The sequence below is a fragment of the Carya illinoinensis genome, chromosome 15, assembly GCF_018687715.1.
Source record: "Carya illinoinensis cultivar Pawnee chromosome 15, C.illinoinensisPawnee_v1, whole genome shotgun sequence".
NCBI classification, from domain to species: Eukaryota; Viridiplantae; Streptophyta; class Magnoliopsida; order Fagales; family Juglandaceae; genus Carya; species Carya illinoinensis.
Window position 1 is genome coordinate 23171211 of NC_056766.1, and position 23936 is coordinate 23195146.

The 23936-nt window shown below is 38.4% G+C and overlaps 1 protein-coding gene across 1 annotated transcript in view; it reads right to left on the minus strand.

The window, feature by feature from the left end:
• Positions 1 to 229: 229 nt before the first annotated feature.
• Positions 230 to 23936, minus strand: part of LOC122297531 (copper-transporting ATPase PAA2, chloroplastic) — a 28325-nt gene continuing 4618 nt past the window's right edge. Inside the window, exons 10-17 of the mRNA XM_043107631.1 lie at positions 23772 to 23877; positions 11137 to 11203; positions 9808 to 9887; positions 9187 to 9641; positions 3703 to 3877; positions 3326 to 3457; positions 1851 to 2001; positions 230 to 603 (exon numbers count right to left, since the gene is read on the minus strand). Of these exons, the coding sequence (XP_042963565.1) occupies positions 515 to 603; positions 1851 to 2001; positions 3326 to 3457; positions 3703 to 3877; positions 9187 to 9641; positions 9808 to 9887; positions 11137 to 11203; positions 23772 to 23877 (1255 nt within the window). The 3' untranslated portion in view covers positions 230 to 514. The remainder of the gene's footprint in view (positions 604 to 1850; positions 2002 to 3325; positions 3458 to 3702; positions 3878 to 9186; positions 9642 to 9807; positions 9888 to 11136; positions 11204 to 23771; positions 23878 to 23936) is intronic.

Here is a 23936-nt window from a genome sequence, read left to right on the forward strand (position 1 = left end):
AATAGTTGAATTAGCATCCCTCTTTTTTCTTTTCTTTTTTTTCTTTTTAATTTTTGGCTGTTAAATGTCAATCATATAGCAATCTTAAAAATTAAATATGTAATCAAATCAATATATCCAACAATCAATTTTAATATTTTTTTCAATAAGTCCTCAGATTTTTGAAATTACGATCAAAACAACCATTTGACCCGTAATAAAGACATGAAGTACATATATATATAGCATGGATTCCGAAACTTGGTGACGTGTCACCATTTTATTGTACTAAGGGTTTAATAAAAGCAGCATCCAACAATACTGGTTGAAATTTACATGAGAACATATGTATTATTTTTATTTGTAGACTCAGGGAGTCGTCTACAGATTTAACAAAAGGATGAATCTTGCGACTTCCCTACACACAATAATTGAGTTGGGGTGGAAATATCATGATAACTGCTTTTTTTTAATAAAAGTATTGCAGAAACAACTTACTCGTGGAAATATAACCGACGGGCATCTGAATCAAAAGCTAGATCTTTCTGGTTCCCTGAGATGAATGGAGCTGTAAAAGCAAAGAATTGGTGACAACGAATATTGAGCTCAGAGCCATCAACCCACCTGCCAAACCAAACATCGGAGTGATAAAAGGACAGTGGAATACAAGGCTGTACTCTAATTTGTCCAGACAGGCATACATGCTTACAATCAGCATGGAACAAGGCTGGAAAGCCATTCCAATCAAATAATGAATATAAAGGGTAAATCACCATTGAGGACCTTAGGATTTGCATTTTTTTCCGAAACTTCTTTCTAAGGTTTTAAAAAGTTACGACCTAGCACCTATGGTTTGAATCATTTCAAAATGGTCCCTCTGCTATTCCCCCCGATTGAATAAGTTGAAGTGGCACTTGACCGGCACATCCAATCCATTAAGGGTCCATTTGGGAATGTAACTATTTTAAAGTATTTTCAGATATTCTCAAATATTTCAAATTTTAAAACAAAATTAATATTAAAAAATTATATTCAAACACTATTTTAACTTTATAATATTTTTATTCAACTTTTTCTCTCTCATCTCCCAAAACCTAATACAACATCTTAATTAAAACTATTTCACCACTACCACAAATATTCTTAATATTCAAATGGGCCCTAAGAGGACACACCATTTGTACATACAATTAGAGTTCAAAAAACTGGTAATGATACACCCACAAAAAATCAAGTAAATTAAAAATAAGAACACATTAAAAAATAAAACATTACAAGAAAAATATTTTTAAAAAATTATAAACTAATTTTTTAAAATAATTAAAATGTTTAAATTTGTATAAAAATAAAAAATAATAATAACAGAAGAATAAATTAAGATAAATATTAAAAACAGGAAAATATTAAAGAAAACAACATTATTAAGCTATTTATTTAAAAAAAAAAAAAAAAAAAAAAAAAAAAGAGGTGGCCACCCATGAGTGGTTGGTGGCCACATGATGGGTGGGTGGCACCCCTTGACAACGGCCTAGATCGAGCCGTCAAATGTGGGTGGCCCTTGGTGGACACCCACGGGGTGACACTGTCGTGGGTGACCTCTTTTTTTAATAAATATTTTAATTATTTTTTTATATTTTTTACTGTTCATGATAACATGACATTTTGACTCTATTTTTTAATCTTTTAAATGATGACTGAACATACAGACGACACATTGGATATACAATTGAAGGACGGATCATTTTGTTATCTGACCCTAACCCAGGTGCTAGTTCTTAGCTTTTGAAACCCTAGATACCAGTTTTGCAGAAGCACAAAACCCAGATACCTGAAAAGTAATTTTTTCTATAGAGAAGTAGAATTTTGCATACCTGAAAGTGAAGGAGTCATGGCAAAATCATATTGGGGAAGGAGTGCTCCAGCAGCGATGGGGATGGCAACAACATTGTACGCTATCGCCCATGATAAATTTTGGTACACCTTTGCCATTGTTGCCTGTGCAAGTTCCAGTGCATCCACAACCTGCAGAAAAAATAGAACTCGTAAACTAGAAGCATAAAAACCGAATAGGTGTTAAAGACCTAACAATTGACCCAAAAGCCCTAGGATTGTTGGATACTATTTTGATTAAACTCTTAACCTTAGGATCATAACATTTTACCAAGCTTCTAAATCCGACGTCAAAGGTGGCCCACTCTATTAACACTAACTCGGTGTTAGCCCTTTCCCTTTTGGCAACTTCACTCATCTATCAATATTCAATGACTTAACACCATACCCATACATAGTACTAAGACATTTTAATCTCAGCCTATAGGACGCCCCCTCGATACCAATCCTTAAAGACTCAACCATTGATCCAAAAGTTCTAGGACTCTTGGATACTAATTTGGTTAAATCTTTAACCCTCATGATCATAACATTAGGCTTTATTTAACATTGGATAAACCCTGTTACTGGTTCAAAAACTCACATTAGCTCTTTTTTCTTTCGTAACTTGCCAATCTTATGAAAACTTAATCACAATACAAAAGATTTCAAATGAATTTTCTAGCAGTGATCTAAAATTAAAATGCTTCAATCAACCACTACCAGATGATACATTGCAAAGAAAATTTATCCCTTCTATCACAAAATGATTTGCTTTGAAGCAGAAAGGACATTCAGCCTAGGATTTTCATAAGGGAAACAGATCACTTGGTTTTGTTCTGTCAACATATACAAGATTCCTCATCCTTTTGGAAACACGGTTTAGTTCTTCAAATCTCCTAGTGCAATCAGTCTGATTCGGGTCATATCAGCTTGAATCAAGTAACTAATTTGAAATGGCAACAGCCTTGTAACCAAAGCTTTTAGGCAGAATATCATACAAATACATAGGTGCAGGTGCTTTCTCTGTGGAAGTGTGGATCAGTATATATAGGAGTATCAGCAACACAGGTTCTTATCTAAAGAAACTGTAATATAAGCAAAATTTTCTGGGTTCTATGGTACTTCTGATCACTAAAATAGAGAACATAGGGCTGACTGCAGTTCATATTCATATCAAACCTTACGGAGCAAAGGAAAATATAGGAATGAAAATTACCATTTAACATAGAAACTACCAAAACGAATGCTATCCTAGGATGTTATCTCAACAACGATGAGTTTCAGCAAAGCAAAAAAACACATCATGTTTATTATGTACAACAAATATCCGCTACTACATATCATTGCCATGTTAGAGGTCATCATGATCATCACCTTTTTTGAAACAGAAAAATTCCATGACCTCATGAGTTGCATAAAACAAGAAAACTAAGTCCATCTAATTCAAAAGTCCATCTAATTCAAAAGAACATACTTGTGAAAGTTTGTTTCCAAGAAGTACAATGGATGCCGCATCCGATGCAGCATTCTCTTGTGCTTCAATCTGCAGAGCAATCCCGACATCGGCAAGAGCCAAAGAGGGTGCATCATTTATGCCATCACCAACCTTCAAAATAATAAAAAACAATAGCCTTTTAGGAGTCTTTACATTGCTTTAACTGATCTCCACGGGAAGATTAGATGCCCAACTGAGATTTACCTAAGAGCTGTGTTTTTCAGCATCCATGGTGTTTAATGCAAAAGTTTAATTGAAGAGATCAGACTCACTAGCAAGCTAGGACCTATTTGACCATTGCATATTGATTACAATCACATAAATTCTAGAGAAGGAATCCAATAGAAGATGGTTACCATAGCAACATGATGTCCGGCAGATTTAAGAGTTGAGATAACTCCAGATTTCTGCTGTGGACTCAAGGAGGCATTGGTACAATCACTTCCTATTCCAACTGTCTTTGCAATAGTTGCAACTGCCTCTTCCCTGTCTCCTGATAGGAGGACTGCTTTGATACCCTTCTGCTGGAGCCTTCACATCAAAGCAGCAACATAAGCACATGAAGCAGAAAATCACATAATGGGAATAGCAAGGACCAGACTTTCATTCAGGAAGAAAAACCGAATAAAAAAATATAATTTCTGGATCCAACAAATGGAATGAAACTAGAGACAGTCGATCTATCAACAACCTATAAGGGAATCCGTATGATTCACATCTATCCCTTGATTCATGGTTCTTCCGGATTTTCCTTTATGTAAATTGATTTGTAATCATTCTGTTTATAGTTTCTGTTTATAGCTTTACATTCCTTATTTAGCTATAGCCCTGTATTATATATTGATCAGTTGTAATGAGAATGAGAAGGTGTGCATTACGACAATCTCTTACATAAACCTTATATGGTATCAGTAGGTTTTCTTCTCTCACAAGAATAACGATCCTCCTCTGCACTATGTCGTCCAGCATTCATTCTTCTCCCAACTCTGTCTCTGGAGGCTCCAATCCTTCCATCGACCTCCCTTTAGTTACCATCAACACTTCTAGTCAACTACCTTATAAACTTACTGCCTCAAATTATCCATCCTGGCGTGCAACCTTCATAACCATTTTATTTGGCTATGATCTAATGGGCTATTTGGATGGCACTCTTCCGTGTCCTCCTACACCCACCGAGAAGTCCTCTTCCTCTGCTTTGGCTCGCTATGCACACTGGTATCGCCAAGACCAGTTGCTGCTCAATGCGATCTTCTCTTCGGTTTCTGAAACCGTCATGCCTCTCATCGCCATGACCACTACCAGTCGCGATGCTTGGCAGCATCTTGCTCGATTGTTTGCTAGCAAATCTCGAGCTCGGATCATGCAGTTGAAGGAGGATTTAACTCTTATCCAACGGGGTTCTCGCACGGTGTCCGATTTTCTTCATGCGGTCAAGGTGATCGCTGATGAACTCTCCCTTATTGATGCACCTGTTTCAGATGATGATTTGACGCTCTATGTTCTTAATGGTCTTGGCTCTGAGTTCCGAGACATGGTGGCTCCCATTCGCACACGCGAAACAGCTCTCTCCTTTGCTGAACTACATGACTTGCTCATTGGTCATGAGCACTATCTTAAACGTCTGGATGGCAATACTTCCGCTCTTGTTGTCACAGCCAACTCTTCCCAACGGAAACAGTCAAATGGCCGATTCAAAAACAACAAATCTCGCACCAAACAGCCTTCTACCACTAAATTCGGGTCCAAGAAGCCTCCTGTTGTTTGCCAAATCTGTGATCAGACTGGCCACACAGCAAAAACATGTTTTAAACTTCAGTCCCGCCCTGCTGTGAATTGCACCACTTCGACAGCCCCACCACCTGGAAAATGGCTTCTCGATTCTGCGGCGTCTCATAACATCACCTCCGACCTCGCCAATCTCTCCATTCACTCCGAGTATGAAGGCCAGGATGAGGTGGTTCTCGGTGATGGTACAGGTTTGCCGATTTCTCACATCGGTTCTACTACTCTCTCTTCTCCTTCCCGATCTCTCAACTTAAAAAATACCTTACATGTGCCTCTCCTTCATAAAAACTTGATCTCCGTTCACCAATTTACTCATGACAATGATGTTCTTGTAGAGTTTCATCCTCTGTTTTACCTTGTGAAGGATCGGAAGACGGGGGCAGTTCTCATGCGCGGCAGGTGTGAAGATGGGGTCTATCCGGTGGCCTTCAGTTCCTCTTTTCCTCAGGCCAATCACCTTCAGTTAGCTGGAACCCGTGTCTCCTTCGCTCGTTGGCATCACCGGTTGGGGCATCCCACTCCAAAGATCCTGTCCTCTCTGATTCGCAGTCATGATTTACCTGTTTCATCCTCTTCATCTCTCTTATCTTGTACTTCCTGTCAATGCAATAAGTCTCATAAACTCCCTTTTAGTTCTACTTCTCTCAAGAGCACTGTCCCTCTCGAATTTTTGTATGCCGATGTATGGGGGCCCTCTCCGGTTCCTTCCGTTGATGGGTATCGTTATTATTTGTTAATTGTTGATCACTTTACTAAGTATTGTTGGTTCTATCCCTTACGGCATAAGTCTGATGTCAGTGCTACTTTTATGCAATTTACCACCTTGGTTGAAACTCAATTTTCATGCAAAATTAAAAATCTCTACTCTGACAATGGTGGGGAGTTTCTCAAACTACGTTCTTTTCTTAGTGGTCGTGGCATTAGTCATTACACTACTGCCCCTCACACGCCTCAACAGAATGGCACGGCTGAACGCCGTCATCGCCATATCGTCGACACCGGCATGACCCTCCTTCATCATGCTTCGGCTCCCTCCATTTACTGGACCTATGCTCTCGCTACTGCGGTTTACCTCATTAATCGACTTCCTACACTCTTACTCCAGCGTAAAAGTCCCTTTGAAGCTCTCTTTAATCGGGTTCCAGACTACCACAAACTTCGTACGTTTGGTTGCCAATGTTATCCTTGGCTAGTCCCTTACCGCACCAGTAAATTTCAACCCAAGTCTCACCCTTGTGTTTTCCTGGGTTACTCCCTCACTCAACATGCATTTAAGTGTCTGGACCTTCACACGGGCAGGTTGTATCTTTCTCGCCATGTCACCTTTGATGAGCATGTGTTTCCCTTCCAAACTGCTCCTGCTAGTGTTCCCGACCCTGTTCCGGTCCCTTCCCCTGCATGTGTTGCTGCTCCTTCACCCGTGCCTCCCATCTCTCTTCCTTCCTCGGATAGTTTGCCACTTTCCCCACCTGCAGCTGTGTCCTCTGCTCTCGACGCTCCGGTTCCTCCTCCAGGTATGTCTCCTTCTTCTTCTTTTTCTTCTTCCTCTAGCACTGAGTCTCCCTTGGCAGCAGCTTCACCTCCTCGACGCACTCATCCTATGGTTACTAGAGCTCAGAACAATATCTTTTGTCCTAAGCAACTCTCAGTCACCACCAAGCATCCACTTGTCTCCTCCTTGGAACCGACGTGTGTCTCTCAAGCTCTCAAGGACCCTCAATGGCGTCAAGCCATGGCTACTGAATTTACTGCACTTGTTTCTCATGGCACCTGGAAACTTGTTCCTAAACCCCCTGCCTCTAACTTAGTTGGCTGTAAATGGGTGTTTCGTGTTAAGCGACACCCTGATGGAACTGTGGACAGATTCAAAGCTCGCCTCGTCGCCAAAGGATTTAATCAACGTCCCGGCGTAGACTACAGTGAGACCTTCAGCCCCGTTATTAAACCGACCACCATTCGGCTTATTCTCTCCTTGGCTCTCTCCAATGGCTGGTCACTCCATCAACTCGACGTTAATAACGCGTTCCTGCATGGCCAACTCACTGAGCAAGTCTTCATGCATCAACTTGCCGGCTTCATTGATCAGACTTATCCTCATCATGTCTGTGCACTTCAGAAGTCCATATATGGTCTCAAGCAGGCCCCTCGAGCCTGGTATAATGCCTTACGGTCTGGGCTCTTGGCTCTGGGATTTTTTAATTCCAAGTCCGACACCTCTCTGTTTATTTACAATCGGCACGGCATCCTCTTCTATGTTCTGGTTTACGTCGATGATTTAATTCTAACTGGCAACAATCTTCAATTTCAGCGGCATGTTGTTAAGTCTCTGGGCGACCAATTCTCTCTGAAAGAATTGAGTGACTTGCATTACTTCCTAGGAGTGGAAGTTATCCCCGTCAAGCAGGGTCTCTTTCTCTCTCAGAATCGTTATGTTCATGAGCTCCTCACTCGGTTACAGATGACTGGTGCTAAAGAAGTTCAAACACCTATGGCCGTCTCCGCTAAGCTTCTTCTCGATGATGGCACTGCTAAATGTGATGCCACTGAATATCGTCGCACTATTGGTTCTCTCCAATATCTATCTCTTACACGTCCTGACATTGGTTTTGCCGTAAATCGTCTTGCTCAGTACATGCATCAACCCACTGTCTCCCACTGGCAACACGTCAAACGACTCCTACGGTATGTCAAAAATACCATTCATTTTGGTCTTCTTTTACGTCGCCAAACCAACCCTGTTCTTCGTGGTTTTTCTGATGCCGATTGGGGGGGTAATCTTGATGATCGCAAGTCCACCACTGCCTACATTATTTTTCTTGGCAACAACCCCATCAGCTGGCGTACTCGGAAGCAAAAGGCTGTTGCTCGATCATCCACCGAAGCTGAGTATCGAGCACTTGCTACTGCTGCCTCGGACATGGCCTGGATCCATTCCCTTCTCCGTGAACTTGGTATCCAGCTTCGGGACACTCCTCTGCTTCTGTGCGACAATGTTGGTGCCACTCAACTCAGTCTCAATCCCGTTATGCACTCTCGGATGAAGCATATTGCCATTGACCTTCACTTTGTACGAGACTATGTTCGCCGCGGTCAGCTACGAGTTGCCCATGTCCACACTGATGACCAGCTTGCTGACCTTCTCACCAAGCCTTTGGCACGTTCTCGGTTTCATCTTCTACGTAGCAAAATTAACGTCGCCGATGGCACCTTAATTTTGAGGGGTCGTATAAGGGAATCCGTATGATTCACATCTATCCCTTGATTCATGGTTCTTCCGGATTTTCCTTTATGTAAATTGATTTGTAATCATTCTGTTTATAGTTTCTGTTTATAGCTTTACATTCCTTATTTAGCTATAGCCCTGTATTATATATTGATCAGTTGTAATGAGAATGAGAAGGTGTGCATTACGACAATCTCTTACATAAACCTTATACAACCTACAGCATAAAGGTCAGGTACCAAACGGACTTCAGAAATGATGAAAAAGAATACAATTACACATCCTGAGATTTGGGACAGATGATCCAACATAGAAAAGTTGAAGACTAGCCCTAAAAAGAGAAAATAAAGGCAAATAAAATGAAAAAGAAACAGAAGACCATCAATCAGGACACTGGCAAACATAAGATTGACAACACTTTTTCATGGAAATTATATGGTTCAAAGTCTATTTATGTACTTATTTTACTTTTCAAGGACCACGTGACTCATGGGAACATCTTTTAATGGTGAGGAGACATTACGAAGTTATTCACAATTTACATGCTCTTTGGTGACAAGTGCACTGCAATATTCTTTTGGTGAGGTTCAGGTAAAACATGAATCTACAATATACAAGAAATTCCCAGAACAAAAATCAGAAGAAAGCTGGGGAAAAGGGAAAAAAGTTGAGATGCATTATAGTTGGACTCCACAATGAATGGCTTTTGTCAAAAGGATGCTCATGGCTGCTTTAACTTAAAACTGGGAACGAGACATAAAAGAAATAAGACTTCTTGTCTACAAATATATTGATGATCAGTATTACATCATTTCAGGGGAGAGCAAATTACCTAGTTACTGTAGATGTAGCATCATGGCGTAAACTATCAGATATTGAAATAACACCAATAATGCCTTCTCCTTCACGGCCAACATAAACTACTGTTTTTGAATAGTTTGACAATGATATTCCTTTTACCGAATGTCGCATCACAGCATGCTCCAGATTCCTTAGATCAGATGGGCTTGCTCTTTTTTGGAACCGTTCATGAACCCATTCTAAAGCACCAACTGCTACCAAACGCCCATCTACTTCTGCTAAGGTTCCAAAACCTGGCTCTGCTAATTGCCCTTTAGTGACTGGGATATCCAAATTTAACATTTCAGCTTTTCTTACAATAGCCTTCGCAATTGGATGCGATGCTGTTTTCTCTACTGCAGCAGCAATTTGAAGAATTTCATTTTCTTTGTAAAGGAAAGAAGCCACAGCTGAAACAGCAGGTTTTCCTTCTGTGAGGGTCCCTGTCTGAAAGTGGAGAAGTTGAGTGAGGAAGGCAAGTACTCAAAACAATCTAGATTAAAAGGCACCGTATCTTTCAAATTTTAAAGCCAGTTCAGTGTGTGTGTTTGTGTGTGTGTGTGTGTGAGAGAGAGAGAGAGAGATGCAAACAATTCTATGCATGTAGAGCTACCTTATCTAAAGCGACATAATCTATGCTGGCCAAGCGTTGTAATACATCTCCTCCTCTGATAAGAAGCCCTTGTCTTGCTCCTGTTCATGTTCCAATGCAACAACGGGAATGATGATCTGAATAGGTACAGCATTTATGACACAGGGTATAAAAACATAAAGATAAGTGTTGGCCATTGGAAAGACAAACCAAAACACAAAAATCATGATTCCAGCAAATTTAGGCTATATGGCTTATTTCAAAAGATTCTCCATACAATCATTTCTTATTAACTATAAGTTTATTGTATATGAATACAAGTTCTATAAGATTGTATGGAGAGGAGAACATTCTCGGTACACTGTTCTAGAACTTTTATTATCATATACAGTAGACTTATCTCAACAAACTATTCCTTCTTTCATAAATTTATGAATACTTTTCTTTTTTTACTAGTCTGATATAAGGGAATTTGACAGATGAAAACATTTCTCCGTTTAAATTTTCAGATTACTCTTATATTGTCCCATATAAGAAATCATAGAAGCATTGTTAAGTATATTTCTTTTTACTTAAAATGCATGTGAGGAATCTATAGTGCATAATAGCTTAACAACCTCTCTAACTAACATAAAATATAATTTAACTTCACATCATGAAAAAAGAAAAAAATGAAAGAGCTTTGCTAGCTGGCCTTTGGATACTGACAAATACCTCCTTTGTCTTCTCTAATGTCTACAACAGACAAGTGGGAGAGGTAGGATTAGAATCAATGTAGAAAAAGTTGAACAGATTACAGCATCTCCCCTTCCCTGTCCAAGACCCCTTCTCAATGGGTTCTAAGGATGCTGGCGCCCTGAATCAGTCGAAAGTAGGCAACTCATCTATTTTGGGAGGGAGTGGTATTCAATATTTTCACAGAGGATAGACATTTTGAGAATCCACGTATCCTTCAAATAATGTTTTATCCAACATTACTGTTTTGGATGCTTAAAGATAGCAAATCACATACAAGAAAAAAATATAATGGATAGAAGTCACTCATTTTGGTATATGTTTTTTCTTTTTTTTTTTTTTTTTTTCATTTTGATAAGAAAGACGATTTTATTAAAACGAAAACACTCATTTTAGCATATGCTATGACAGATCCCACTATAACAGACAATTTTATACCCTCAATCTACAGATTGACAGCAGGTATCAAGGAGGTTAATTACAGGACATAAAGTATCATTCTCTTTTATAAGTTACAGGACATCAAGTATTTCATACAAAACAGCATTCACTATTGTAGAAATTCCATCTAAAGCATAAATATTCCAGCTGAAAATATCAAACAAGTTAATGTACCGAGAGAGGTGCCAACTAGGATTGCTGTGGGAGTGGCAAGACCCAGTGCGCACGGGCAAGAAACCACCTGGAAGGAAAGAAATAATTTTACTTTATTTTATCAGTAAATAATTTTATTGATGATAATAGGTGTACAAACACATGGGACAAAAACTTTATTCACTGATATACAATCATATATATACCCTACATACAATTGACCTTTATACCCTCACAGGTTATACTAATTACAACCATGCCCTCTAACACTACCCCTCAAGCTGGGGCATATATATTATATAAACCCAGCTTGAAACAAATAAGCTTTAAATGATTACGACTTAGTGAACGTATCTGTGAGTTGATCAGCAAACTTCACAAAAGGTGTAGAAATGTCACCACTTAGTATTTTATCGCAAATGAAGGGACAATCAATCTTTATATGTTTAGTCCTCTCATAGAACACATGATTAGAGGTAATATGCACTATAGCTTGATTATCACAAAATAGCTGAAAAGGAATATAAGCTGGAAACCAAATCTCTTGGAGGAAGTGTTGCAGCCATGTCAGCTCACTAGTAGTGTGAGCCATTGCCCTGTATTTGGCTTTTGCACGAGACCGAGTTTCTACTGCTTGTTTCTTCCTCTTCCATATAACCAAGTTACCTCCCACAAAGGTACAATATCCAGTATTAGATATTCTACCTGAAGGAGATCTTGCCCAATCAGCATATGAAAATGCTTCAACTCTATGATGTCCATTTGGTCGATATAAAAATCCAAGGCCAGGGGCTCGCTTAAGATAATGAAGAATATGAATTATAGCATCCCAATGTGAGACCCGTGGCATTTGTAAAAGCTAACTCAGTACACTCACTGCATGAGAGATGTCCAGTCTAGTGATAGTGAGATAATTTAATTTCCCAATAAGTCTTTGATACCTACATGGATCTCCAAACAACTCCCATTCCTCTTTCAAGAATGTACGATTCAAGCCCTTAAAAGTGTCAAGGTCGCGCACCTAACATGTCAGTTTCTTCCAGAAGGTCAAGTACATATTTCCTTTGAGATAGGTTGATACTAGGGGGTGTAAATCGGTCCAATCCGGTCCAGGATTTTCGGTCCATCATTTTACCCAAACCGGACCGGACAGAACATCCATAGGGACCGGACTGGTAGCTATCAGTCTGGTGAGTCCGGTCCAATTATTTTTTTTATTTTTATTTTTAAAAATAAATTAATAAAAAAATTTATTTAACTTACTAAATCAAAATTAAGTGAATTGTTAATATAGATTTTGTAACTAACTCATTAAAACAATATTTTATATGGTCATTGATAATAAATTAGATGAAAATTACATCATTAACTTATATAATTACTATATAAAAATAATATATTAAATTATTAAAAATATTTTTTAAAATATATATTTATAGGGTTTGGTCCATTCAGTCAGGTTCGGTCCAAAATTTGTAGACCTCGGGACCGGACCAAATGTCAATTGGTCCACACATTTTGGGACCGAGACTGACCGGTCCCAACTTTGGTCTGATTCAGTCGGTTTCTCCAGACAAACCGATCGACTTACAGCCCTAGTTGATACCCTTTTTATATCTATTGACTTCAATTCCAAGGAAATATCTAAGCTTGCCCAAATCTTTTGTCTGAAACTAATCATGTAGAAACCGTTTTAGTCTAGCAATTACAGCAGAGTCACTCCTAGTAATTACAATGTCATCCACATATACAACTAACAAAATGTGACCTACATCACTATGTAAGTGAAATACATAATGGTCTATTTGGCATCTATGAAAACCAAATGCCAATATAGCATCAGAGAACCTTCCAAACCATACTTGAGGAGATTGTTTCAAACCATAGTATTCTTTAACTTGCATACAAATACCTCGATACTCCTCCTGAGCAATGAACCCAGGTGGTTGCTCTATATAAACTTTCTCATGCAAGCCGCCATGTAGAAATGCATTTTTAACATTCAGCTTAAATAAGAGCCAGTCTAAATTACCAGCAAGAGATTTTGGCAATTGGGGAGAAGGTCTCTTCGTAGTCAATGCCATAGGTTTGCGTGTAGCCTTTTGCAATCAAGCAGGCTTTCAGACGTTTCACAAAACAATCAGGATGTAATTTAATAATATATACCCATTTACAGCCAACAGGTTGTTTACCAAGTGGTAGTAGAACAAGATCCCATGTCCCGTTATGGTGAAGAGCATCCATTTCATTTTTCATAGCTGTTCTACATCCCGGATTAGATAAAGCATCATGAATTGTCTTAGGAATAGAAAGTTTTGAAAGTTGAGATGTAAAGCATATGAATGAAGGAGATAAGGCATGATATGAAACAAATTGGCTAATTCGGTGTTGAGTAACACAAGAACGATTAACTTTGTGGAGAGCAATAGGTGGAGAGTCTGAAGTACTAGGCAACTCAGAATATGAAGATGGAGACACGGCTGGTGGGGCATGGGAGCCGGCGGCCGTAAGCGAAGCGAGTAAACCTGTAAAGGAACTGGGGAAGGGACTGAGGAGGGTTTGTTGGGTGAGTGTGAAGGAGGTAGTGTAAGAGTAGGTAACGGTAAAAGATCATACTCAACACTTGAAGATGTGTTCGAAAAATAGGATATGGACTCAAAGAAGAACTGATGAAGGCATACTGTTAATAAGGTGACAAGTAGTAAGAACACCATTACTCCAAAATCGTTTAGGAACATGCATATGTAGCAAAATTGCTCAGGTTACATCTAGCAAATGACAATTTTTATGTTGAGCCACCCTATTATGTTGAGGTGTATATGAACATGATGTTTGATGAACACTTCCTTTGTTACTTAAGCAAGGAGCAAAGGCACTAGATATCATTTTCTAGCATTATCAGAACGCAAAACTTGAACCTTTTTGTTAAATTGAACTTTAATTTCTGTCCAGAACACTTGGGAGTATGGAAAGAAGTTCAGATTTGGCCTTCATAGAAAACAACCATGTCACACGAGAGTAGTCATCAACAAATATAACAAAAAACTGAAACTTGTTTGATTCAATATTGATTGGTCCCCATATATCAGAGTGAACCAATTTAAAAGAAGTAGATTCTCATTTATCAATACGTGGTACAAAAGACACACAATGATGTTTACTAAGTTGAAATGCTTCACAAGAGAAGGGAGACATTTTTTAAAGTCCCTTACCTTTCAAAAATATTGTAACAGATTTTGACCATAACATATAGTTCTTTCCATACAATTTCACAGAAGTCATAGGTATATTAAAATTTGGTGCAAGGGACTCTGACTCAAATTTAGTTTCCATAGGTGCAGAAATATATTACAATTCTACTTGGAGATAGAAAATTCACACAGAATATGAAATATGTATGAAAAACCAGGGAATATGATCTGGAAAACTGGAAACCCAACTCAAGTACCTGACAAATCAACTTGAATAACCAAATTTTTATCTCTATCAGACTAAATCGGTCTGCGTCAGTTGAAACAGGCACGTACCGGCTTGGAACCGGTCTGTATCGGCCTGGAATCGCGCCTTTATCGACAGAAATCGGGCCTGTATTGGCCAGTATCGACCTGTATCAGGTTTGTTGCTGTCCTTAAGAACACGGCTTAGGTCATCCTAACCAAGAATAAGGAATCTGGGTATTACCTTATCCTTGTTACCAAACAGGTGTTATTCTAGATAGGAATAAACTCCTAATCTAGGTTTTGGTTATTCACACTCAAGGATTGGGTAGCTTATACCTACAACCAAACACTTCGGGGCTTCAACTTTTCCAGTGACGGAGACCCTTTCCGATGGCCGATGACGATGGAAACCGTCCCAGTAATCATAGAAAATCACGGTGAGTTCACCCTGGTGCCCAGTATCGAAGACAACACCAAAAACTCGCTGGAACTTCAAACACCTATGGGCCGCCGCCGACGAACTAAGAAGCCACGGGGATGCGTGGAAGATGACGGTAAACTGGGATACTACACCAGAAAACACTCCGACAAGTTCAAACAACAGTGAACTCGGATTTCGGTGTGAACCACCGTCTAACAAAAGGGAGCTATGATAGCATGTACAAACACATGGGACAAAAACTTACTTTATTCATTGATATATAATCATTTATATACCCTACATACAATTGACCTTTATACCCTCACAGGCTACACTAATTACAACCATGCCCTCTAACAATAGGCATAGCCCAAGTAATGGGGGGTGGACATACAAGAGCCACACCTAAGCATGGTTATCAAGAGATACATAATTTTATTTGATGAACTGAATAAATAAGATAATGACATTTCTTTTAAATCTTCAGTGTAAAGTTTCTAATTTTAGAATCAACAGCATAAATGACTTCCCTCTATACATAAAAGTTATGAATGAATTGCTGCCAATAGCAACAATATAAACAATGACAAGATAAAGTGGATCAGTCTAAGCCATTAATGGCTTGCACCTTGTATGATGAATTGTATTCAAAGTTCTCAGCCTCCAGTATGTTCTTTAACTGTTAAATCAGTGACTGAAGCAGCTCTTTTCTTGTTAGCACTATCTTGAATAATTTGTATATTAGCACAGATAACCCTTTTTCTCTTTTGATAAGTATTAGAATCAATACCAATTTTAAATAACTATCCTTTTTTTTTTTTTTTTTTGGTAATTCAGATAAGTTTAATTAATGATCAAGAAAAAGAAGCATAGACATTATAAGTAAATTGGGAGTATATTTCAAATACACCCAATGAGAGAGAGAAAAGGGGTAAAAAAGAACTCCTGAGTACTTTTTTTATGAGGAATCTTGGAGACCATACAAACACAACATGCCTTTAACTTGGTTAAACCCTAAACATGTGTAGCGCGTCCCCATCACACAGATCAGGTATATCATCGGCTATTCACCAATAGGATGTGTGGCCCAAGCAATTGTTACACTCAAAGGTTCAAACCTTAGACTTGGAGGAAGCATGGCACAAACAACAAGGCCCTTACCACTTGAGTCAACACCTAGGGTTCTCCTAAATACTAGAATTGGGAAGACAAAGGTGGACTACCATCCAATGGTAAAGAAAAGTGAAAATTTAAGCATTGATTTCTCCCACTATCCTTGCTCCATTATCTCCTACTACATAAACTGTTGGATGTATGACTCACTCAAAAATGAGTAGCACTAATGCTATCCCAAGTGCAGGAGGATGTCATGTAATAATTAGGAATAACTTCCTAAATCGTCTCCTCAGGGAAAGTTACTTAAAATTAAACTCGTTGAAAAATGTGAAAAACTTCATAAAGCGAAAACAAGAGGATGATATGTGCAATGGATGGAAGAGGTTACTAGTCATGGACTAGATTCATGTTTTTTAGATTTTGATTGTCGGATTGGAATATAAAGGACTAATAGATTAAACTCACAAATTAATAAGACTAAATTAAGAATTAAACTAAATTAGAAAGTAATTGACAAAACATGAACTGAAAATTGAAAATACCCAAAACCAAGATTCTAGAATTCATCTTTGTATTTAAATCACAAATTCTCAAAATAACACATAACAATTGTAATCACTATTAAATGAAAGCTTAAATAAACAATAAAAATAAATAACATGAAATAAGTAAACAACAAATAAATTACCCAACTAAAACAAAAACAAAAGCTCTCTCATTCACTTTCTGAAAAATATAATTCAAACCAACTAAATCTCCTCTAGAAAAATAAATCTAAACCGACTCACTTCACTTTACGAATGAAAAGCTCAATTCCCTCTACTCCCATGTATCATGTTTCAGAAAAATAAAAAACAAAAGCTCTCAACCGAACCCTTCTTGCAATAAATTAAAGTAGCACACTTAATGAAAACTTCTAAAACAATTCTTTCACTCAATTCCAGCACAACATACTTTAATTCCAGCACATCATGCACTCACCGACTGCACATGTTTCTCTATATTCTCTTCTCATTGCCGTAGACATTGACCAAGCTTGCATGTGTCTTTCTTTTCATGCTTTCCATTTTCCTTTTTCGGTGGTGTTAATTGTTGACTACATCACATGCAGCTCTCTATCTTCCTTCATTTCGGCTACCTCTTTCTTTTTCCACACATGTTTCTTCATTCTTTATACATGTCAAGCCTCAATGAATTTCCAATGATTTCTCTCATCTTATTCAATCGGTTTCTCAATTCAGACCAAGCACCTTTTACTTTTATTTTTATTTTTCTCTTCCAGCCCCACATGTCTTCATGTTTCACTAGCTGTCTCTTGCATTCACACTTCAGAAAATTCAAACCAACTTCAGCATTGGCAAACAACCCTTTACTTTCCAGAATTTCTTTCATGCACCGGCTCTTTTTCATTTCTTCCATGGGATCACGTTTCAGCTCCTTCTTCCAGCTTGGCAAGTTGTTGCCTAGTGAATGGATTAAATTCATGTGATATGCAACCACTTGGAAGACAAAAAGGGGTATTTTTCTGTGGGTTGGAAAGGAGATTTGTTTGAGTGTGAAAAAAGGGATCCATGAGGTTTGAGGGGCATGAGTATTCGGTGGGGTGAGCTTAAGGCTTCACATGGGTAGTGGGAAGGTAGGGTTTTCCGAATGATGAGGGGTGACTTGATTAGTGGAAATGCAAATTGGTTGGTTACCACTCATAGATGTCGGCTAGAGTTGGATGGTGAAGGGAGCTTTGTTGACCGGCAAGTGGGGCTTGGGTTTAATGATGTGTAGGTGAGTGGAGGTAAGCTAAAAGGGACCATGTGAGTGATGGATAGGTGCCGAATTGTTAAAGCAAAAGGGAAGATGAGTAGGGCTGGTTCTTAGTGAGAGGTTGCCGAGTGGATGGGAATAAAGAAATGGAAAAGCTTGCTTTTTAGCCCTTTTGCAAAAACAATTGTCTAAGCATCCTTTTGAGGTGGCGGTTTAGGGTCATCCTAAGTTGATGGGCAATGGGATGGATGGTTAGGATTTATGGATGAAGGGATCCATTGGTGAGATGGTAGCTAGCCGAAATGACTAAGGGCAAATTAGCTAATGAAAAGGCAAATTGACCACTTTTTAGGTGGTGGCTATGTTTGAGGGAAATGAGGGATGGGTTGGACGGCAAGTGGGGGCTAGGCTTTGGAAGTTTGCTGGCTTGTTGGAGGGCAATGGTGGGTCACGTTTTAAATGAACATGATGTGGGGTGATTGGTGTGGCCGTGTATGAAGTTAGATGGAGTTGGGAGTGTGAATGGAAGAGATGGTGGGGAAAGGGATCACTTCTCATTAATGATTATCATGCACATCACAATTGACTTTCCTCCCCACACCAAATAGCTTAGTGCGTGCCTTTCCTCTTGAAAATGCAATTCTATTGTCCAAAAGAATTAATACAATGGGTCCATATGTTTCCCACCATTTCATCTTTTGTCAATAGAAAATACCAATGTCCCCACATGTTGCTTAGTCTTGAAGTGAATGTGCTTTCCTCCCCAAGTATTGCTAATCTTGAAGCGAAACTTTGAGAGGTGGTGGATGATTGATGAGAGTGACTTGAGTTGAGTTGGTGGGATGAAGTGCATATGGCACTCTTCAGTCTAGAGGTGGTCAATAATTCAATATATCTTTCCATGCCATGTGTATAGAACCTACAAGCCAAAATTCATTGTTTTGAGTCATGCATGCGTTAATGACTTCCAATCTATTCAAAAAGTTTAACATATGGATCACACACAAAATTGATCTCATACCAAGCTTTCTAAATAAAATATGCATATGAATAAACATTATCCAATTAAATCTCAAGTTATAAAATTAAGCATAAACTCATGCTATGAATCAATTTAAATCACAACTTGTATTTATTCTTATTAACCATTTTTCCATTTAAAACCAATAATAATGTCATGATGAATTTAAAATACATTGGTTTTAAATAGCTAAAAATGCAATATTCCAGCTAAAACCTCATACATTGGTTTTAAATGGAATATACATTGGTTCCTTTTCAACTTCATCCGTCTCTGCTGCATCTTTAGGCGTATGAGCAACTACCTCTGTGTCTATGGTCATCTCAGGTTAGGGAACTTCCTTCCCACTTCTCAAAGTAAGAACAGCTTTCGCTGTCTCAATAACGTCTTCTGAGACATTATGCACTTGATGTTGTTGTTGTCTGTATACTTGAGGATTAGGCTGAGGCTGTGCTGGAAATTTTCCTTTCTCTAGGGTGCTCAAGGTCGTGCTCATCTTATTAATAGTACCTCGCAACTCATTTATGGCCCGAGTATTTTGATTATTTGTGGTGGCCTGAATCTGCATGAATTGCTGAAGTATATTGGCCATCTGTGCCATACTGTCATCTAGAGTCTTCTTTGCAGATGATGAAGGCTGAGAACTCTGTACAGCTACATGAGACTGAAATCCAAGAGCAGCTACATGAGGATAACTCTAAGGATTCTGATATGACAGATACTGATGCTGAGGAGCACCCTGATGAAATGGTTGCTGCTGAGGTGGTGGGGACCGACCAGGCTGATCATTTCTCCATGAGAAATTTGGGTGATTCCTCCACCCCAGATTATATGTGTTGGAGAAAGGCTGATTCTATACTCGATTGACCCAGTTAGCTGATTGCATATTATTATTGGTTTTAGCTATTTAAAACTAATGTATTTTAAATTCATCATGACATTATTATTGGTTTTAAATGGAAAAATGGTTAATAAGAATAAATACAAGTTGTGATTTAAATTGATTCATAGCATGAGTTTATGCTTAATTTTATAACTTGAGATTTAATTGGATAATGTTTATTCATATGCATATTTTATTTAGAAAGCTTGGTATGAGATAAATGTTGTGTGTGATCTATATGTTAAACTTTTTGAATAGGTTGGAAGTCATTAATGCATGCATGACTCAAAACAATGAATTTTGGCTTGTAGGTCCTATACACATGGCATGGAAAGATATATTGAATTGTTGACCACCTCTAGATTGAAGAGTGCCATATGCACTTCATCCCACCAACTCAACTCAAGTCACTCTCATCCATCATCCACCACCTCTCAAAGTTTCACTTCAAGATTAGCAATACATGGGGAGGAAAGCACATTCACTTCAAGACTAAGCAACATGTGGGGACATTGATATTTTCTATTGACAAAAGATGAAATGGTGGGAAACATATGGACCCATTGTATTAATTCTTTTGGACAATAGAATTGCATTTTCAAGAGGAAAGGCACGCACTAAGCTATTTGGTGTGGGGAGGAAAGTCAATTGTGATGTGCATGATAATCATTAATGAGAAGTGATCCCTTTCCCCACCACCTCTTCCATTCACACTCCCAACTCCATCTAACTTCATACATGGCTACACCAATCACCCCACATCATGTTCATTTAAACCGTGACCCACCATTGCCCTCCAACAAGCCACCAAACTTCCAAAGCCTAGCCCCCACTTGCCGTCCAACCCATCCCTCATTTCCCTCAAACATAGCCACCACCTAAAAAGTGGTCAATTTGCCTTTTCATTAGCTAATTTGCCCTAAGTCATTTCGGCTAGCTACCATCTCACCAATGGATCCCTTCATCCATAAATCCTAACCATCCATCCCATTGCCCATCAACCTAGGATGACCCTAAATCGCCACCTCAAAAGGATGCTTAGACAATTGTTTTTCCAAAAGGGCCAAAAAGCAAGCTTTTCCATTTCTTTATTCCCATCCACTCGGCAACCTCTCACCAAGAACCAGCCCTACTCATCTTGCCTTTTGCTTTAACAATTCGGCACCTACCCATCACTCACATGGTCCCTTTTAGCTTACCTCCACTCACCTACACATCATTAAACCCAAGCCCCACTTGCCGGTCAACAAAGCTCCCTTCACCATCCAACTCTAGCCGACATCTATGAGTGGTAACCAACCAATTTGCATTTCCACTAATCAAGTCACCCCTCATCATTCGGAAAACCCTACCTTCCCACTACCCATGTGAAGCCTTAAGCTCACCCCACCGAACACTCATGCCCCTCAAACCTCACGGATCCCTTTTTTCACACTCAAACAAATCTCCTTTCCAACCCACGGAAAAATACCCCTTTTTGTCTTCCAAGTGGTTGCATATCACATGAATTTAATCCATTCACATGGCAACAACTTGGCAAGCTGGAAGAAGGAGCTAAAACATGATCCCATGGAAGAAATGAAAAAGAGCCGCTGCATGAAAGAAATTCTGGAAAGTAAAGGATTGTTTGCCAATGCTGAAGTTGGTTTGAATTTTTTGAAGTGTGAATGCAAGAGACAGCTAGTGAAACATGAAGACATGTGGGGCTGGAAGAGAAAAATAAAAATAAAAGTAAAAGGTGCTTGGTTTGAATTGAGAAACCGATTGAATAAGATGAGAGAAATCGGTAGAAATTCATTGAGGCTTGACATGTATAAAGAATGAAGAAACATGTATGGAAAAAGGAAGAGGTAGCCGAAATGAAGGAAGATAGAGAGCTGCATGTGATGTAGTCAACAATTAACACTACCAAAAAAGGAAAATGGAAAGCATGAAAAGAAAGACACATGCAAGCTTGGTCAATGTCTACGGCAATGAGAAGAGAATATAGAGAAACATGTGCAGTCGGTGAGCGCATGATGTGCTGGAATTAAAGTATGTTGTGCTAGAATTGAGTGAAGAATAAATCGGTGCATGATTAGAGGGAAGGGAATCGGTGCTTGATTGAATAGATGAGAGATGAAGAGGCATGATTGAAGCTTTCCACCGAATTGGACATCATTGAAGTCGGTGGATTGGCTCTTTAAATAAGGGGTGCAGTCCGAATGAGAGGGAAGAACTGGCTGCTTTGTTATTTCTTTGTTATGTTCTTTAAATAATTGGCTCCTTCTTGTGTTCGGCAGTTTGTTTTTCCTTTTGGCTTCAATGTTTTGTTGTTTTAGAATTTTTATTAAGTTTATTAAGAATTGTTCTAGAATTTTATTTCATTAAGTGTAATACCTTAATTTTCATCAAGTGTGCTAGTTGGTTTCATGAAACAAAAGAATTGTTTTAGAAGTTTTCATTAAGTGTGCTACCTTAATTTATTGCAAGAAGGGTTCGGTTGAGAGCTTTTGTTTTTGATTTTTCTGAAACATGATACATGGGAGTAGAGGGAATTGAGCTTTTCATTCGTAAAGTGAAGTGAGTCGGTTTAGATTTATTTTTCTAGAGGAGATTTAGTTGGTTTGAATTATATTTTTCAGAAAGTGAAGGAGAGAGCTTTTGTTTTTGTTTTAGTTGGGTAATTTATTTGTTGTTTACTTATTTCATGTTATTTATTTTTATTGTTTCTTTTAAGCTTTCATTTAATAGTGATTATAATTATTATGTGTTATTTTGAGAATTTGTGATTTAAATACAAAGATGAATTCTAGAATCTTGATTTTGGACATTTTCAATTTTCAGTTCATGTTTTGTCAATTACTTTCTAATTTAGTTTAATTCTTAATTTAGTCTTATTAATTTCTAAGTTTAATCTATTAGTCCTTTACATTCCAATCCGACAATCAAAATCTAAAAAAAATGAATCTAGTCCATGACTAGTAACCTCTTCCATCCATTGCACATATCATCCTCTTATTTTCGCTTTGTGAAGTTTTTCACATTTTTCAACGAGTTTAATTTTAAGTAACTTTTCCTGAGGAGACGATCTAGGAATTTATTCCTAATTATTACACGACATCCTCCTGCACTTGGGATAGTATTAGTGCTACTCATTTTTGAGTGAGTCATTCACGTAGGAGGAACAATGCAAGTGAGATGATGGTGATGGTATTATTTCCTCAGATCAATCTGATACAAAGTATCATATTGTACAGCATTATAAGCACTTACTCTCAGAACAGTATATGGAAATGACTGAAATTAGAAGAGTTCGTATTAGAGACAATTGATCACCAGGAAACAGGGTGGCTTGAGAGGCCTTTCGATGAAGACAAGGTTTGCAAAGTGATTAAAAATATGGCTTGGGACAAAGCAGCAGATCCCAATGGCTTCACTATGGCATTCTTCCAAGTTTGTTGGAAAGCAGTCAAAGAGGACATAATGGGGGGTTTGCAAGAGTCCAATGTAAAAGGAAGGTTTGAAAAAAGCCTCAATGCAACTTTATAGCACTTATTCCTCAAAAAGCCGGAGTAGCGGACACAGTTAATATTGAACCTGAACCGTTCAGCTTCAGACATCAGTGGTAGCTCCCATTGAGATGACACCGACACCCATGTGTTTCCAAATCAAGATAATGGGTCATGCAAATCAGACACAATGGATAGTGAAAACAACAACAACAACAACAAAAATAATAGAACCAAGTAGAAGAATGAGATGAAAATCGTGCTGAATGTACGAGGAGAGATGGTTCCTTTTTGTTCTATCCATGCCTGAAATAAAATCGAGTTGAAATGGTCTTCTTCTGTGTTGGCTCTCTTTATTTCTCTCACCTTCATTTTTTAATTTGTTTTAATGCCATGTCAGTAACGTATGTGGGTGTGTTAAAATGGGTGGCATCCATGTAGACGAACTGAATCCCAAAATAGTTTAAAATTAATGCGTTGGGCCATATACAGCTAGTCAATGGCATATAAGTTTACAATTACTCACCAGTACATCGATAGAAAGCTTCAAGCTCAAAAGCAGAGGATCTCCTTCTGGCCCAGCAATGTCATTCAGCAAAACATCTGGAAAAACGTGTGTCCCAATAAAATACCTTAACATGAAAACAACAAGGTGTAAGAAACAAAAAAAAGTTAACAAAACATATAGAAG